This window comes from Mesitornis unicolor, unplaced genomic scaffold (assembly GCF_000695765.1).
Source record: "Mesitornis unicolor isolate BGI_N332 unplaced genomic scaffold, ASM69576v1 scaffold4390, whole genome shotgun sequence".
Classification (NCBI taxonomy): Eukaryota; Metazoa; Chordata; class Aves; order Mesitornithiformes; family Mesitornithidae; genus Mesitornis; species Mesitornis unicolor.
In genome coordinates this window covers 18,722-36,014 of record NW_010157429.1, presented here as the reverse complement: position 1 = coordinate 36,014, position 17,293 = coordinate 18,722, and the positions used below count along the sequence as shown (strand labels likewise).

At 38.2% G+C, this 17,293-nt stretch overlaps 1 protein-coding gene across 2 annotated transcripts in view; it reads left to right on the top strand.

Moving 5' to 3' along the window:
- Positions 1-13,957, top strand: part of SEC22A (SEC22 vesicle trafficking protein homolog A (S. cerevisiae)) — a 17,309-nt gene extending 3,352 nt beyond the window's left edge. For both annotated transcript variants that reach the window (XM_010179942.1, XM_010179933.1), the window contains exons 3-7: positions 1,090-1,253; positions 2,478-2,672; positions 7,335-7,453; positions 10,070-10,135; positions 13,611-13,957. In XM_010179942.1, the coding sequence (XP_010178244.1) occupies positions 1,090-1,253; positions 2,478-2,672; positions 7,335-7,453; positions 10,070-10,135; positions 13,611-13,811 (745 nt within the window). In that variant the 3' untranslated portion in view covers positions 13,812-13,957. The remainder of the gene's footprint in view (positions 1-1,089; positions 1,254-2,477; positions 2,673-7,334; positions 7,454-10,069; positions 10,136-13,610) is intronic.
- The last annotated feature ends 3,336 nt before the right edge of the window (positions 13,958-17,293 follow it).

Sequence of the window (17,293 nt, the reverse complement as noted above, 5' to 3'; positions counted from 1 at the left end):
AGCAGGTGTTCTTTTCCCCTGTTTGCAGGTGAAACTTGGATCCTGAAATATTTCTTTGTTTACTCATGATTTTGCTTTATATGTCACCTTTCTGCTTAGTATTGGTAACTAGGTGCAGCTGTGGGATATGCTATTCTAAATGAGGTGGATAATTTCATCCTAACCCCTAGCAAACATGTAGAAGTTACAGTGGTGGAAAGTATACCACCTGAATGATCCTAGAAAGTGTTCAGCCTTCCCCATCTGCCATTGGTATACGTGAGTTTCCGGCATTTCTCAGGATTAGGCCCAGCATGGACTAAATTTTTCCAGTCAGTATTTTTTTAAAACCTCAGCTGTAGTTGGCTTGTAAACTCACCAGCTTAAAATAAATTTTTAAGAATGAGACGGAAGGCTTACTCAGGATGTTTTTTATTACTTTTGTCTTTGACTGGTTTTAGTAGTATAAATTATCCATCGATTTTGAAGAAATATGAATGTGCTGTGAAAACATGAACTCTATTTAGTGAATTGCCTAAATGCAGTACAGATACGTATGCTGAAAACTGTCCCTTTCTGATTTCATGTTTGCCATCTCTGTTCGTCCTTGTAAGTATGTTTGGAGAATGATGAATCCTGTATTCTATGTTTTATTTCTGTAGCTATTTTAGAAAATACCAACTGCCCTCCCAATCTGAAGATAGGTTTTTGCATTTCTGGAATGTACCAGATCACATATTCTCCATCTGAAACAAATGAAAAGCTATTACAGGACAAACTTGCTGTGTTTCTGTATCCCAAAAGCTTTATATTACTTTCTGTTCCATGTATGTGAAAGTGTGTACATATGTATGCACACACAAATATGTCCATACACACACATGTAACACAGCTTTTCATATGATCGTACAATGTGATGTTAAATGAAAATATTGCCTAAAAGTAAATTGTTTTTCTTCTAGAATAATGTTGGACTTTTCAGCAAACATTAATTCCTTTCCTACCCCAGAGCAGTTTATGCTTTTCTGATTATAGAATATGAGATCAGACTACTGAAGCAGTGAATCACATGGATTTAAATTTGAATTTTTTAATTTATTGTCTCAATAGCTTTATAAGTTCTCTGGGAGTAAGCTATATGATGTTGTGTACTGAAAATTACCCCAGTGTTCTGGCTTTCTGCTTCCTGGATGAGCTTCAGAAAGAGTTCATCACTACCTACAATATGATGAAGACAAATACTGCTGTCAGACCGTACTGTTTTATAGAGTTTGGTAAGGATTTGACCTTTTTTTTCCTTGATTCTCACACTAAGACAAATGAGCATTTAAATAGATGTGCAACTTAATACACACAAAACACAAATGTTCAAGGCACTTTATAGCTGTATTTCAGGTGGCTTTAGAATCTGATTTAACTCATTAGAGTCAGCAGAGAAATACTTCTGTGGCATCATGTTAGGCTACTACAATTCTATCTAAATTTGCTTATAATCTTTCTGTTCATTCTGGCAGGTTTTGGTATAAGCCTTGTGAGACCCAATCTGGAGTCCATTTTCTTCTAGTTCATAACGCTAGGAGTTGTTTGACTTCATACCTGTTGATATACTTAACCTGTAAAGGCATTGAGCTTCATAAATTTCTCAAGTAAAAGACTGAAATTTCATATTTACTCTTAGCTGTGCTGTAATTGTTGTTCAGTACATGAAAGGGAGGCTTTTTTATTTGTCTTATGATACAGTGAAGCATTTAATCTTCTGTCATACAAGCTCCAAATACAACTAATCTCATATATAGCAGATAACAGCTATTACGGATTCCATTAATATTGTTGCTTTAATACTATATGTTAGGCAGTTATTTTAAATATTCTTACAAAATGCATTAGAGCAAAAAGAACTACAGTTTTAGAAATATAGAGAAGATACTCCAGTTAGATACTCCTGTCTATTATTGTCAGGCAATTTTTAGCAATTTCTGTATAACGTTGTTGTCTTTCGTATGAAGATTTCTGTGAACACTTTTTTTTCCAATGCCACCTTTGTTCCACTAGTTGTTAAGTTAGGATGTAGGTCTATTACGCTCTTTCCATCTGTATGCTATGGTATTAATTTTCTCCATTTGAATATTTTGCAAGCACATTTCATACTCAAGTAAGTTTATACTTGAATGCAGGAGTTATTTTTTTCATAAGGTTATTCATAAGGTAAATCCATTGTATTAGCAGTGCATCCAGTCTCATGCAGTGAAAAGTCATTAGTTTATTCACAGTTATTAAGTAATTAGATTTCTAGAGCTTATTTTTTTTTTACTGCAGAGTTAATAGTTCATGATATATTAGTCACAAACCAGAAATAGTATTAAAAATCCAAGATAAATACAAGCATTTCAAGCAATATATTTCCATTTATGAAGTCTGTAGTACATAGGCTTGCATGGTCTTGAATTATTTAACCCAAGTCCATAAGGTTATACCTTTTAATTGTAAATTTTATGCAGATAATTTCATTCAGAGGACCAAACAGAGATATAACAACACACGCTCTTTGTCAACAAAGATGAATCTTGCAGACATGCAGACAGAGATCAAACTGAGACCACCTTATCAGATTTCCGTGTCAGAACTTGGTTCAGCTAATGGGCTCGCACACTTATCTGTGACGGAGTATAAGGGTACTGGTAAGATATCTGCAGGTGAGTTTCAAACTTTTGGGTTGTATCCTTAAATGGGACAGATGCAGTGTAGTAGAATTGATCTTTGATACTCTTTTCTTTAAAAAAAGCTTTTTCACCATTGTGTTCTTAAAGCATAGAGCTGCCATGACCTAACCTGTATTTTAGCTTAGATGTCTGTTTTGTGCTCTGCTCAAGGTGCCTATCTTCCCAAGGCACTCAGAGATACGGATCTATTCAATGGACTGCTCTATTGAAGGAAAAAAAAGTCCGGATGAAGCAAAAGCAGCAAAAGGAAGATGAGCACTTAACAAGATGATCTTCTTTATTTTTCTGACCTTTTACAATTTATGAATTTTTTTATTATTTCTGCCCAGTAAGACCCAATGATGACATAAGCTAAGGCATAGGATCAGGAGTTAGAGCAGCTGGAGGGAAAAGCTTCATTTTAGGGAGCATCTGTGATGGTGAAAATCCAGAGAGCTGAGCTGGCTGCAGGATGATGTACTCTCTAAAATAAGTGCCTTGTGTATGATGTTAACAATAGCAGTTTTGTATTTACTTCCCACATGCATTTAACTAGTCAATAATTTTTTATAACTTTATTTCATGTAGGAGGTAAATACGAAATTGTGTGGTTGAACTGGATTAAAGGTTTGTGCTATCAAGTGAATGCTCTGAATCCGGTTGAGGCACCTTTAGTTGTTTCCCAGCAGGACAGAAAACTCGCCAAGTCCTTGCACCTGGACTCCACATGTGAAAGTGACGGAATCTGATTCCAGTCCTCCAGGCTTAGTGAAGCAAAGTCATAAAGAAAAGTAAAGGAAGCGATGATTTTAATTAGTTAATGTCTTCCCTTTTTTTCCCAAAAGCACCTCTGTCTGTAAGGCTAGTTCGCCTGGGCAGACGTATACCAATGCCATTCACTGTATGGTGTCAGGGTGAAAATTGCTGTTGTAAGTCTAAACACTTCCTATAGTTCTGTATTATAAGAGATCAGCTTAATTATGTGCAGTTTATATATACATATAAAAATTGGATCTCTTTGCTAGTGTATTATCCTGATTACTTTACTTACTCATAAGGATTCCTCTGGAAGATTGAAAACTAATTTCTACTGAAGATGAAAAACAAGCAGAATTGCCAGGGTGCCCTATTTGTACTCCTGGGACCCCAATCCTGAGAATTCTAGGTGCTATGAGACAGCATAGAAATAACTTGTATTTGTAATTTAACAGAATTAAATTCTGGAAAATTAATAGAGGGAAAGCGTGTAGAAGTTTAAATTGTTTAGAAGAGTGGAATCTTTTAAGCAGCACTGTACATACCTTTAGTCATCTGCTGCTTTATTATCTACTGCGTGGGCTGTTTTTAAAGGCATGTAACGCTGCAGTACCGTTCTCTTGCCACTTTAGATGCTTACATCGTTGTTACCCCTTAATGTTCTAGTGTAATTCTGGCTTGTGAAGAAGGTTATAGTGGCAGAAGTGACAATTGGTTAACTCTGCAAATTGTCTGCATTCAAACTTCCTGCAGTTGTAAAAATTAAAAAACTATAAGCATGAGAGAATTCAGCCTGGGTCAAAGTTGGCTGTATTTTTAAAGTTGTCCATGTAGTGGGAGATGAGGTTTTTATCACTTTTCTGAGTAAAACTTTTGGAGGATCATATGGGCCTAAATTAAAATGTGTAAGGACCATTTCCCTTTTTACTATAAGGTAAAATTAAACTATAATTGGCAGATGATCCTCCAAAATTTTTTCACTATTTCTCCACAACTTGTCGTACAGAAGCAGTTCTGTCGTCCTCTTCTCTTTCCATGTTGACTTCCTTCTGGTTTTTATTCCCTTTTTCAGTTACTTTAGACTTTCTTCTTCCTCTGAATTCCATAGATCTCTCTGCTCAGTTAGCCGCTTCCTTCCTTGAATTGCTGTAGACTCTCGCCTACAAAGGGCTGTACATTATGAGAGGTTTGCACTTTGCTCCTTCTTCAGCTCTTCAAATTTCAGATGCTATTGAATAACAGTGTCTTTTTTAGCAATTCTACTTATGGTTTTGTAATTCTTTACGTTCATTGCTTCTCTCCACCCTTGAAAAGTACTTCCCTGGATGCTGGGGATTGCTGCCCACTCAGTTGGCTGGACTTCAAAGGCTCTCCTTTGCTCTAAGGACAGATTCTCACAAAAAGATGAGCTTTGCTAGTGTAATTTCCTGCATATGCTGTCCCGTTGAAAGACATGACTTGCTGTAAGTGAACTAAGTATGTTAAATCAAGTTGGAGAGCAGGCAGAGGTAGGAGGTTAGGTAGCTGCAAGTCTTGTTTTGTTTCGCAGGGTTCCAAAATGTGATGTGTTAATTTTGGCTATGCTGGTGAAGTGGTGTCTGTTACTTGCTTATACTTGCAGTCAGATACAGATCCAAGGTCTGGTGTGCAGGTCTCTTTCACTGTTAAAGTAATTGAAAGTAGCAGCCCTTTTCCTTTAGTGAAACTTGTGCTGTGTAGTGGGGAATAGTGCGTGAAGCAGAAAGTGTGCAGATTATGGATAGCATTTTGCTTCAAAGGTGATGTAGGTGTTGGCAGGGATTAGAAATACGGTGACAGCATGCTGTTACGTGATGGTTTAGGTGCTTATTTGGTTAGGATAAATTTACTGTTTTCTGAGCTTTTATTCATGCAAGGAACAGTTGTCAGATCAAAGTTACTTTTTGCCTGATGATGTACTCAATTTGTTTTTTCTTTGTATTTTTAAGTAAGCATCCTTACAAGTAGTGCAGTTTCTCCCATCATGCAAATTTCCCAATTTTTAATTTGAATTTCAACATTTAAATTCAGAATTTGTGCTTTATCCTTAGAGAGATTTTGATATGGCAGTTATAATTTCTGTAAGACTTACGAATGTACTGGCTCAAGGTTTGCTGTCTGTTACCCTCCCTTCTCCGATGCTCCTTCATTCTTCTGGTTATGCTAGTATCTTTTTTCAATTTAAATTACTCTTGTTGCTTTGATTGTAACACTAAAATTCATTATCCCTTGGAAAGCTTAATGAAATCAGTAGTGATATGCAACGTCCTTCACAGGTTTTGGGTTTGCTTTCATCGTTTAATATGAGAGAAAAGTTACTATTTTATAATCCTTTATAGACTGTCTTGATTTAGCTGACAAGATTCTTTACTTTTCCCTTCGTGGACTCAAAGAGGTGTTTTAAATACTGTTCTAACACACAATGTTTTAAAGTTACCTTGTTAGACAGCGAAAGCAAGCTTGTTAGGTGAGCTGTGCATGAGAGCAGTGAGCTAATTTTATCCACTCGTTAATGAAATGCAGTGACTTTTGGCTAAAAATAGTCACATACACCTTCAGCTCTTTGACACTCTCTAGATGAGATGGTTTAAAAAAACCCCAAAACAACAAAAAAACAAAACCAGACAAAAGCCCCCAACCAGTTAAGAGTCACAGAAAAAGAATGGTTTGGTATGCACGTACCATATCTAAGCTTATTGGAGTGATTGCTGGTGGTGTTCCTCTAACATGCACTGTGGTGAGGAAAGGAGAAGTTCTGAAAATGAAACATAGGTTATGCTTTTGTTTAAAAAGTACTGATTACACTATTGCATTCAACACAAATGAGGTAACTGAACTAATTTTGTGGTTTATTTTTCAGTTATGACACACTCATAATTAGACAGCCCTGTCTGCTTATCAATGTGAAATAGCTTTTGACATTTTTTCTTCAGGTTCTGTAACTTCATAAAATGTTTGGAAAGCCTTTTTCCTGGATCTGGGCAATGCAAACAACCAGGATTGGCACCCCTCTCTCTATTAATGTTCCAGTTCATTAACTTCATTGTTCCCATCTTTACACTTCGTTGATTTGAGCAGAACGATCTCAGTATGGCTCAGTAGTCCTACTGTTTTCCAAGGGTTGCCTAGACTTCTAAGAGTTTTGCATTGTTTTTTCATATTTGCTTTCTGTTATTAATTGTGGAAAGGGACAGTAATGAGGAACATACACAACTGTTAAGTACTTGTGACCCCAACTAAGCCTGAAAGAATGAGTTTTATTTTTACTGTGTTTTGTAAGAAACTTCTAAGCACTGTCTGGAAGGTCTGTATAAAATTGTAGTACAGATACTAGCTTAGTTTCAGAGCTGTCTTTTTACTTGTTTTATTTGTAGCACTCACTGACCCTACTTTTTAAAGGTAGGGGGCTGAATAACTTTGCCTCATAGTGTTCTGTTCAGCAAAGAAGCTAAATCAGTCTCAACAGCTCTGCTAATGCGTTAGTGTTCAAAAAGTGGAGGTTGTGAGAAGAGCTCTTAAGTACCTGACTTACGAGATGGCTTCTGATTGTGAACAAATTTCATTAGCAAATGCATCATTTGCCATTGATTTCCTGACATATTTGAGCAGCTTTCAGTACCATACTGAATTAACTGAGTGTATTGAGTTAAAGATGAAATATAAGAAGACTATTATATATGTGAATTGAAGGAAAGTATGCTTTTTGTTAAACCTTGTGTTGAAATACTTAAAATGTTTCTTCTCTTTAGAAGAAAAGATTGAGATTTTGTGGTTTGCTCTTACTGAGCTGGCAGCCACTGAAAAATGTGATTACTCCTTTACTCAATTTCTAAGGGCATTGCTTTGACCTTTGGTGTCTTTTTTTGATCTTTTGCTTTGCAGCTCCTCATCAGCGTCTGGAGCCTGTGACTCTGCCAGGGATTGTCTCATTTGTACTCAGTCTGTTGTGTGGGGCGTTGAATTTAATTCGTGGCTTTCACGCCATAGAAAGTCTTCTCCAGGTATTGTACTTGCTTGCGAATTTAAGAGTTATGCATCGCAGTGATCATAATATCACCTTAGAGGATGCTTGCTATATGAACTAAGTCTTGCCAGTTTTATGTTCAGAAATACTGTTTGTGGGTAGAGCCCTGTTTATGAAGCCTCTTTTGTTTGTGATCTGTGCATCCTTCTCGACTGTGGTGCATCGTTCATTGTGGCTGTAGATTTCAGAAGCAGTAGAAAGTGGGTGGCCGACTCCTTCCCTAGGTACCTTGGTAGCAGTGAGTGTGTGAACATAATGTTCTGTTTTCTAAATTTATGCCAGGATATGAAATGTGTAATTTTAATAGATGTTATTTAAAAGCACTTGAGAGAAATGATGAACAGCTTTGAAAATCTGGCCAGTTTTTCTGAAAGGTACACAGAGCAGGGATCTTTAAACAGGATTTGTAGAATTGTTTTTTAGAAACCTCCTTTAGTTTTTGTTCGGTTGGTTTTAATAAATCTTAAGTTGGATGCTTATTTCTCTTTGTTTGCCAAATGAATGTAAGGAAAACCGTCAAGATAAGAACACCACCAGCCTCACACAACAACCTCCACAACATTGATTTGCTTATGTGAACTCCCTGCTCTGACCCTTGCTGTAGCCTTTCAGTTTCTTTCTGTTCCATTTCTTGTGCTAATTGTGTGCTCATTGCCACAATGAAAATAATAAGAGTTAATGATTTCAGGCAATTCAAGTGAATATGCAGGTAGTGCTTGCAAGCAAACATTTCATGTGTATTACCACAAAACCCACTTATTTAACATTAAATGGCTCCACTGTTGTGGTGATGGAGGTAGAAAGTAAAAACTCTGGAAGTTTTCTGAAAGATAATGAGGATCCTGGTTGGCTAACAGGTAATCTTTTTATTCACACATGTGTCTGGACTTTAAAACTGCAATGCTGTTGATACCTAATGGCTTTTTTTAGGGAAGTGAGGTAAAGAAGGTGACCTGTGTTCCAGTTGTCTTACATAATTATTGGTAAATGTAAAGATTTAATAAAGCAGTAATGGTTGAGATCTCAGCATTTCCTGAACACTAGTGAGAGGAGGAACAGGGCTAATGAAAGTGGACTGTGCTAGGTCCTTCTTTTGAGCTGTTTTTGGTTTGTTTTTTAGAGAAAAACCAAGAACGAAATAGTGAATGTACGTCTCTACTTTATCCCTAATTAGATTTTTCTTTGTTTAAAGCACACTGTAATACAAACAGTCCTGAATGGATTTCTGCCACTTAGTGTAATGCTTCTAGAACTTGTTTGTTACCTTTCCGCAGCCGATTTTGTAAAAAAGGAATGCCAAATTTAAACTAAGTGATGATAGGGCAGCCAGTTAATTTTATTCTATATGTTATTGCATTTGGAGGTAATAGATGGCAGTACAGATGGAAGATATTTTCTCATTTCTTACAAACGAGGCACACGAAAAACCCATTAACATTTCTCTTAATTTACTTTATTATGGAAAAATCCACGAGGCTTAGGGAGAAATAATCCAAAACGTGATTAATGGGAGTTCTTCTGAGAAGTCATTCAAAAGCTTCTCTCTGAATTAGTGTTTCCTTTACAACCAGTGGGTTGTCAGCAAACCAGTTATAATCTGTAGCTGTACTCCAGCAAATACGCAGTGACACCGAGGCAGAGATTTACACATGGTTTAGGAGTGTGTGGTGGTGTGTAGGCAGGTTTTGTGTGCAGACGTACAGACTTCTCCCTGGTCAGCACTGCAGGTGGAAATGCCTCTCACCGAAGGTACTCTGAGCAGAAACAAGTGTAGTGCCGAGTGGACTGCCTTCCTCTAGAAATTATATTCACTTTGAAGGGAGAACACTTGCATGAGATCTCATTGTTTTCCTGGGAAAGTTTCTGATTGTCGCAGATGTTTGTTTGAAATGCAGTTAAAATAATCACTGAGCATGTAAGTTTATTCTGCTCGGCTCTGTAGAAACTAGAACAACCCATTTGAATAAGTTAGAAGGCATTATTTTTTGTTCTTTTATTAAAAAAACACAGATCTATCACATCACTTCAAGTAAGTTTTTCCATCTTTTCCTTCAAGAAAATGTAGTTTTCCAGTAATCTCTCTCTGATAAGCTCATGTGCTTTTGTCTGCTCTCCCTGCCATGAAGGCAGAGCTGCCTGCGTTGGTCTCTGTGTAGAATTTTACCACACCCTGCTGGCCAGTTCCTGTCTTTCCCTTTCGTCTCATTTCCATTTCGTGAAGCGGGAGGAAGGCACAAACCTACAAAGCTGATATTAAAGGTAGTTGTCAGTGGTTAGAATTTCCAAAGGCATCTGGAGAAGGTAAGTGTCCAGTGTTAGAGCTGGACTTCCTTCAAGGCTTTTGAAAATCTCAGCATTAGTTTCCTATTGTGAGTAAACATTTTGGTCCGGTTCCAGATCACGGTGGGTTTTTTCCAGATGTTTCAGTGAGCAATGATTAGTGCTGGCTCTTCTGATTTAGTGTAGTGTAGGAATTATTCTAAATCTCTGTGTGGGACTGTTTTAACATGCAATAACTAATAACTTTCATACTGTAAATATCTGTATTTCACTGGAACATTGTAAAACATGGCTTTTTGTTTTATTTTCACAGAATGAAGGTGAAGATTTCAGCTATGTTATTGCGTTTTTTCTTGGAACAGCAGCCTGTTTGTACCAGGTGTGTTTTTCTGCTTGCATAATTTACTACCGTTTAGAAACATTACCCAGTCATGCATAAATGTCATCATGTTTTCTTAAATGTCACAGATACCTGACTAGGGTGATCATGAACATAGTTTCTGCTCTGTTTTCTTTCATTAATCATAAACTATCATACAGTAGATTGATAAAAAGAGCTTCTGTTTGCTGGCGTTTTTCTCCAGTTAGCTGATTCAGATACTGGGTGTACTTTTCTGTCTGTAGCTTACAATTTAGCTCTAAAGTCACAAGCAGTGGAGGTTATATCATTTCCTTAAAGTAGCTTCATAGTTCAAGTAAACTTAACCATTTGAGCAAATGCCTTACACCTTCTTTCTTTTGGGAAGATGTGAAGTAAATACAGTAATACCTAGGCACTGCACTCCTAACTTTGTACGTTCTTGTGCATCTCCTTCCTTTCTAAAGCTTTCAGCCACTTTCCGCTGTTTTCCTTCTCCTGTCTGATATTTCTTGTTGTATTTTGTGTATGTAGGTTCTCCATTTCTGGATCTGAATTTGACTTTCCTATATGATTTGTAGCAAGGTATTCTGGTGCCCATTAGCATTTGTCATGCAGTGACGCTGCTGTTGTGTTTAGCTATGACTATGGTGTCTGTCACATTCAATTGCTGTTACTATAATTCCTTTGACTTTTAATGTCTTGCACTTGTGGAGTATGTTTCTATGTGCCAATGTTTAGTGCAGTGTCAGACCATAAAATAATGTCTAAGGGTTTTCCTTTTATATCAGCCTTTCCATCAGTCAGCCTTTTGTCCAGGTTACCTGTCATCTCTGTTCTCTGTAACTTACCTCTAGCGAAACGTCACAGTACGACTTGTGTTCTTCACCACCTGTTGACTTTTCACCAGCTTCTGCCTTAAGTAATTCTTCAGATTGGTGTTTATTTTCCATGCCAACAATCTGGCCCATATCAGATAAGGCAGAGTTCCCCCATTCTTTTTTTGTGTGAAAATACACGTCCTTCCCTCCTCCCCCAGATATTCTTTAGGCAGTATTATATTATATATCGTATCTATATTATATTATTATATAATATTACCTTATTCTTTACACAGTAGTCGTGCCTGTGCATTGAGACATGAGGATATGCCTTTTCCCCACTGTCTGACTTGAATAGAGCTATTTTAAAGAAAGAATCCGTGCAGCTTGGAATGTAGGCTTTTTCTTAATATTCAGAATAATTCTCTTGAGCCTCTTGTTCTTCACCCTCTGGTGCCATTCCTACAATATGTAAAGGTCAGTTTTCAGAATGAAGAGGGCTGGCGCGTTCTGATGCTCTTTTGCCACGCTTAGGAGCAGCAGACTTCCGGCAGCACATTTCATTATCATTCACCCACAAGGCACTCATGATGCTGTATTGTCCTGTTCAGTTAATAACAACATAGCAGCGTGTTTCTCTTTCTAGTGTCCAAGAAGATGTTTCTAACCTGGGTGCGCAGGCTAAAACCAGGACTTAAGTGGAATATGATATTTTAGGCTGTTTGACAATGTTTAGTGTTCCTCCATGCTGTCTTGTCTCCGTAGAAGATGAACAACAAGTAACAACTGTCTCAGTTGTACCTGAAGTGCAAAGTGTCAGGAGCTGAGCCTTCAGTCATCCTGTAACATTCATTAAAAAGAAAAAAAATAAAAATCTTCTCTGAAGTAGTGCAGAGGAGCCTTCTACCTAAAAGCACGCTCAGTAATTGCCATGATAACGCTTCCCTTTAATAGAAGAAAACCAAAACAACTCAGAAATTTCATAACAGCACTTGTGATAGGTGTTAAAACCACAGTGTTTTGGCCTTTTGACTGGTGCTCTGCAAGTGGCAAATCTAGCATCTCAAACCTAGACTAATGAAAAAAAGGCTCAGAATTAATTTAAGACAGATCTTCAGTAAGATTTGCAGTCATTCAACGTCGTGTTGCAGTAACATTTTTAAATCTCTATAATATTTTATGGTTTTAAACCCTTAATATTTATAAATCATTTTGCTGAAGCATTTCCCGACTCTTATGTTAATCCTGGAAGCAGTTGCACTTCTTCATGTGCTGTCAGTGGAGGCGATGGCACTAGGAAATTATCTGGATTGTTATTGCTGAGGTACTAGTACCAACTAATTGCTCTTTTAGATATGATTTGTAAAACCATCAGCACAAGTGAGCTGCATTTGCTCTGCTCAGAATGGCCAAGCAGATTCAGAGGAATTCCATCTAGATTCCAAAACAAACAGATTACTTATCCCTACTTTTACTTTGTTTTGGAGGAAGGACATCCAAAGCTTACAGATACTGTCAGTACTCACATCTCTGAAGATACTTAGATATCCAGAAATTACAAGTAGTCATTTCCACTTACAGTAGAAATGCATGCTCTGTAAGAAAGTGGTTGAGTTTGTATGGAACATAAAGTAACCTCAATAAAATCGCATTGTTTGGTTGCTGATGTACAGTGCTTAGGCCCTTTATTGAGGAACATGAAAAATGAAAATAATTTAAGTAGAGTTTCTCCCACTGATAAAACGTGGCAAATACCCAAGCAGAACTGAAATGATGCTTAGATAATCTGATGATGAATGCAGTTAAAAAATTTGAGCACTGGGAGCAGATCTGTTATACAAAGTAAGCCCAGGTGGTGATGTTACCTGCCTTGAAGCAGAGCAAGCACTTTCTTCAGCAGACAAAAATGGCTAGGATTCAGAGGGAAGGGAGGGGGAATTTTGTTTTTAGAGGTCACAGAAGTAGTTTGAACAAGAGCAGAAGTAAACTTAATGTCTACATAAAAGCTTTGTTGTTTTAGAGATGAAAACGGAACAGATTTCCAGTTGCAGTAGGAAGAAGGCAGAGCAGGGAACTGTGGGCAGTCCACCACAGTGTGCAGAAACAGACCCTTAAAACGTGGTTGAATGACAGAAGAGTTGTGCATTTCTCTCCAAATGTGATCCACCTCGCAGCAGCTGAAGAAGGGCAGTGGGTATTTGTGGGCCTCTCTGCATCTGCCGTTTAGTCCTCTGCATTAAACCTCGCAGGGCACTGGGTTGGTATCGGGGTATTGCCTTGTGCTGAGGGTTTTCCCTTTCCTTGCCATTGCTTTGCCCGAGGATGACAACACCGACTCTTGCTCCTTCTCTGTTGCTTAGGTGGAACCGAGTGTATTTTGACCAGGGATTGCCAGGAACATCCACTTTCCTCTGACAGGGGCCACTCATGATTGTAGGTTGTAATCAGTTATTGTGAGTGAATTGTTCTCAAAGAGGGTTTAATGGAAGCAAAATGTAACCTGGTGTTGATGTCACGGTACTTTTCACCCTTCCACGACAGCTAAATTGGTACTGTCCTTACGTGTTTGAGTGAGACTTTTACTCGTTTTGGGTTTGTAATTTCGCAATGACCAGACAGTGTTCAGTGATGTTGTTTCCATGAAGTAATCCGATTTCTTTTTTTCTTCCTGACAGTGTTATCTGTTTGTGTACTACACGGGCTGGAGGAATGCCAAGTCCTTCCTGACTTTTGGGTTAATTTGTCTGTGTAACATGTATCTGTATGAACTGCGCAACCTGTGGCAGCTCTTCTTTCATGTGACTGTGGGAGCATTTTCTACCTTACAAATTAGACTGCGACACCCACAGGGAAAATCCCCTGACTACAATGTCTGATAAGGCCTGGGACATTTAGAGGCAGTCTTGTTCCAACAGTTATTTACTCTCAGGAATGTAAAGCTGTTCTCCAAAAGAAGCAGCTGTCTGGGTGGGGCTCTTTGTTTTGGTCTCTTTTTTTAATTAAATAAAGCAATGTAAGATGCCTGTGGACGTTTTTCTCTTGATGATTAAAGTTTTGGGTTTTTTTTCCTAAAAAACTGAGGAGAGAAAAGGATCCAGGACTAGAGGAGGAAAAGGGATCATATCCATGCAGTGAAATGTATGTAGGAACACCAAGTCTGGGGAGTTGGACTGGTGGCATAAAAAAGCTTAATTCAAAAGTAAGTTAAGGGAAGGAATGTATAGAGTATGTGTTCTGCACATCATTGTCCTGCACCAAAACGGCTACACACAAAAATAATAAACTAGCTTTTAATCTGCAGCTGAAATCAAGCAGCCAAAACTTCATTCACCAAAACAACATTCCACTGACATTTAACAAATACAGGCTCGATGTTCTGGTTGGGAATGTTACCAGACACAGCTGAGTTAAGAATTCTTATGTTGGAGGCCCAGTGATCCAAAATGTGCACTCACTCACTCACCTAAAAAGCGAGGGCTCTCAGTTTCGAGAAGTTACCCTAGGTGGTGTCCCAAGTCAAGGGGAGAGTCCCCGACTGCAGACCTGCTGCTCTGAGGAGGACCGACTCAAATGCGCCCTCAAGTGGGGCACCATTCATACCCCGGTTGGATCTGATCTGTGGTCAATACATGGTCGTGTCAACCCCTATTGGCTGAGGACCCCAACTTTGCTGCATTTGACCCCCACTGTGTGGACCAGACAGGAGCCATGAGGGGAGAGGCAGTCCTGGTGCTACCAGGGCCAGAAACATCGCTCCTTCTGTTGTGTCTCAGGTCCTTGGCAGGGTGGGTGCATCTGCCACAACCATGCAGGCTCCTCACTTCCAAATAAGTTTTGCCTTTGTGAGGCAGTAGGGGATAGGCTAAGTAAATAATAATAATGCTATTGCATATTAGCAAATTAGGTTTGGAATATGTAAGATCCTAAATTTTTGAATATTTTGTTTCGCATTGCTATAGTTCTGAATGTTTTCTTAATTAAAATGTAACCTGGAAACTCTCTGTTTCTGGGGATCAGCTTTCTGTAGCCCTATGTCTAGTGCTACAAATATTTTAACATTTTTTTCATTTATGATTTCCTTTTAATTATCCTTTGAAACTGCTCTGCGTGGACAGGGTTTCTTTTCAATAATTATTCAAAATGTTCTGCCACTTAACCAGGGATTTTTGCATGCTTCCTCTATTTGAACTCTGGAAAGGTTGAAAGGAAACGGACTGGTGAGTAAATGGTGAGTAAACTTGTACTTGCTGGACTATTGCTCTTTTTCTATACTTTTAGAAATGGATGAATAATTAAGATATAATTGAGATAAAGAACTGGTGACAGGAAAATAATAAATCAGTCTGATCAGCTTAAACAAGAAGGACCAGGGATTTTGTTCCTTTTTCTGGCTCTATGGGATATTTTTTCTGTGCTGGGAGAGACCCTCCTTGGTCTAAACTTCAGTTTGAGAGAACTGTTGTATACTCCCAAAATTTGTGAATTAACCAGCAAACTCCAAACACTTAGAATAGCAACTGTACAGTACAACCATCGGGAGTGTTTAACAATTATATTAATTTATAATTACATTAATTATAATATTTATAATATTTAGCAGTTATTTATAATGTTTCATACTGTACAAATAGATACAGACTTTTATACGTGCCTGGAATAATGTACGAGTCCACTGAAATGCTAAAAACAAATTAAAAAAGCAAGCTTTAATGACAGTGAGTTGCGGTGCTGCTCGTGGCGTTGGGTCTGGGGATGGGCAGAGCTTTGCTCTGCTATGAAGTGTTGCTCCAGGCAAATTTTTGGGGCAGTTCATACCAAAGTGTTACCTGTTTCATAAGTTATTTAGTGTCAGCTAATGACCAAGAAGAAGGAAGATAGTTTCTCTTCTTTTTAAAAGGCTGGTAGTTGTTAAGAAAATTGTTTTTAACAACTAAGAAGAACAAGAGAATTGACTCGTAACCCAAAGTCAATGGGAGCAATGTATTATATTTTCCATAACATCTCTTTCTCAGACTAATGTCTGAGATGAAGACCTTGTAGATATCTTGGTGTGCAGCCTCAAAGATGGGTGTTGGAGGGGGTTTGCTCTGCAGTTAATTCTCTTCCCTCCCCACTTTGAGACAGAGGAATGCATTTGTGAACATGATCTGCTTTTGTTTTGGGAATCGGGAGGAGGGGGAGAAGATAAGAGGACTGGATGGAAGCACACAAGAACTTCAGGGCACGTTTACACTGTGAATGGTTTAAAAATCCAAAAGAACAGAAAGCCTTTGTTTAGCACTGAGAGGTTTGCTTGTATTGGCTCTCAGTGCACCTTTCTGAACTGTGCGCCCCGGAAAGGTGAGAAGCAGTCCTTTACCCTTTTAAGTCAAAGACTGAAAAATACGGCTCTTGCGAATGCCTGAAGTACTGCCTGGTTTTTAACTCTGGCTGTTGCACACATGAAGAGTTTTCTGTTGCATCATTTCTTCGGTTTATATGTTGGCACAGAGTCTTGTTTTCTCTGAGACGCCTTCCCTTCCTGCTATTCCAAAAGATGTATTTTTAAGGATTGAAAACTTCCTTTGTCATAGCATCTGGAGCCATTATTCCATTCCAGTTACGCTGGCATTAAACTAATTGCTCATTAGCAGGTATAATGAACAAGTGCAACTGCCAGTGTAATAGAAGAACGTTGGGGTTTTGTTTGCTTGTTTTTATGGCACTGATAAAAATCCCATTTCACAGTGAAAAGTTAATGGGCATGAGTGTTCTTCATTACCTGATATTACCAGGTGCTAAAAACATGGATTTAAACATGTTACTTTAGCTTGACTATAGTATTAGAACTTGCTGAAATTTTGTGTGAGATGAGAAACGTGACACACCAGGCCAGGTTGGAGGTGCAAATTTACTGAAAATGTCAAGATTTCCCATTTGGTTATACAAACCCACCATTTGGAGAAGTAGTAGGTGCTTCCTTGCTGATTTTACCAGCTACTTGAGTTATTAAGACTTATGAAGATGAACTATGGAAGTTGACTACTCTCTTGAACATACTTTATTTTAGTTCGAATTCACAAGGCTGTTCACATTGCCTGATTTTTCTGTGGGATTTGGTAGAAGCAGAGCCCGTTTCATGCTGTATTTATAAAGTAAACCCTTTTTTAAGGTTGAAATGGGTCCATCCAACACCCACAGTTCTGTATTTTTCTTTGAATAAAGTGTTAGATTCACTTCCAGGAAGTCCACAACCTATATATCATGCTCTGTGAGGTTTGATTGCCTCAGAGCTTGTAAGCGAATGAGAACGTGCTCCAGCTCTTGTACTGAAGCTGCTGCAGGAATACCATAAGGCGGCAAGAGAGGAGGCCATTAT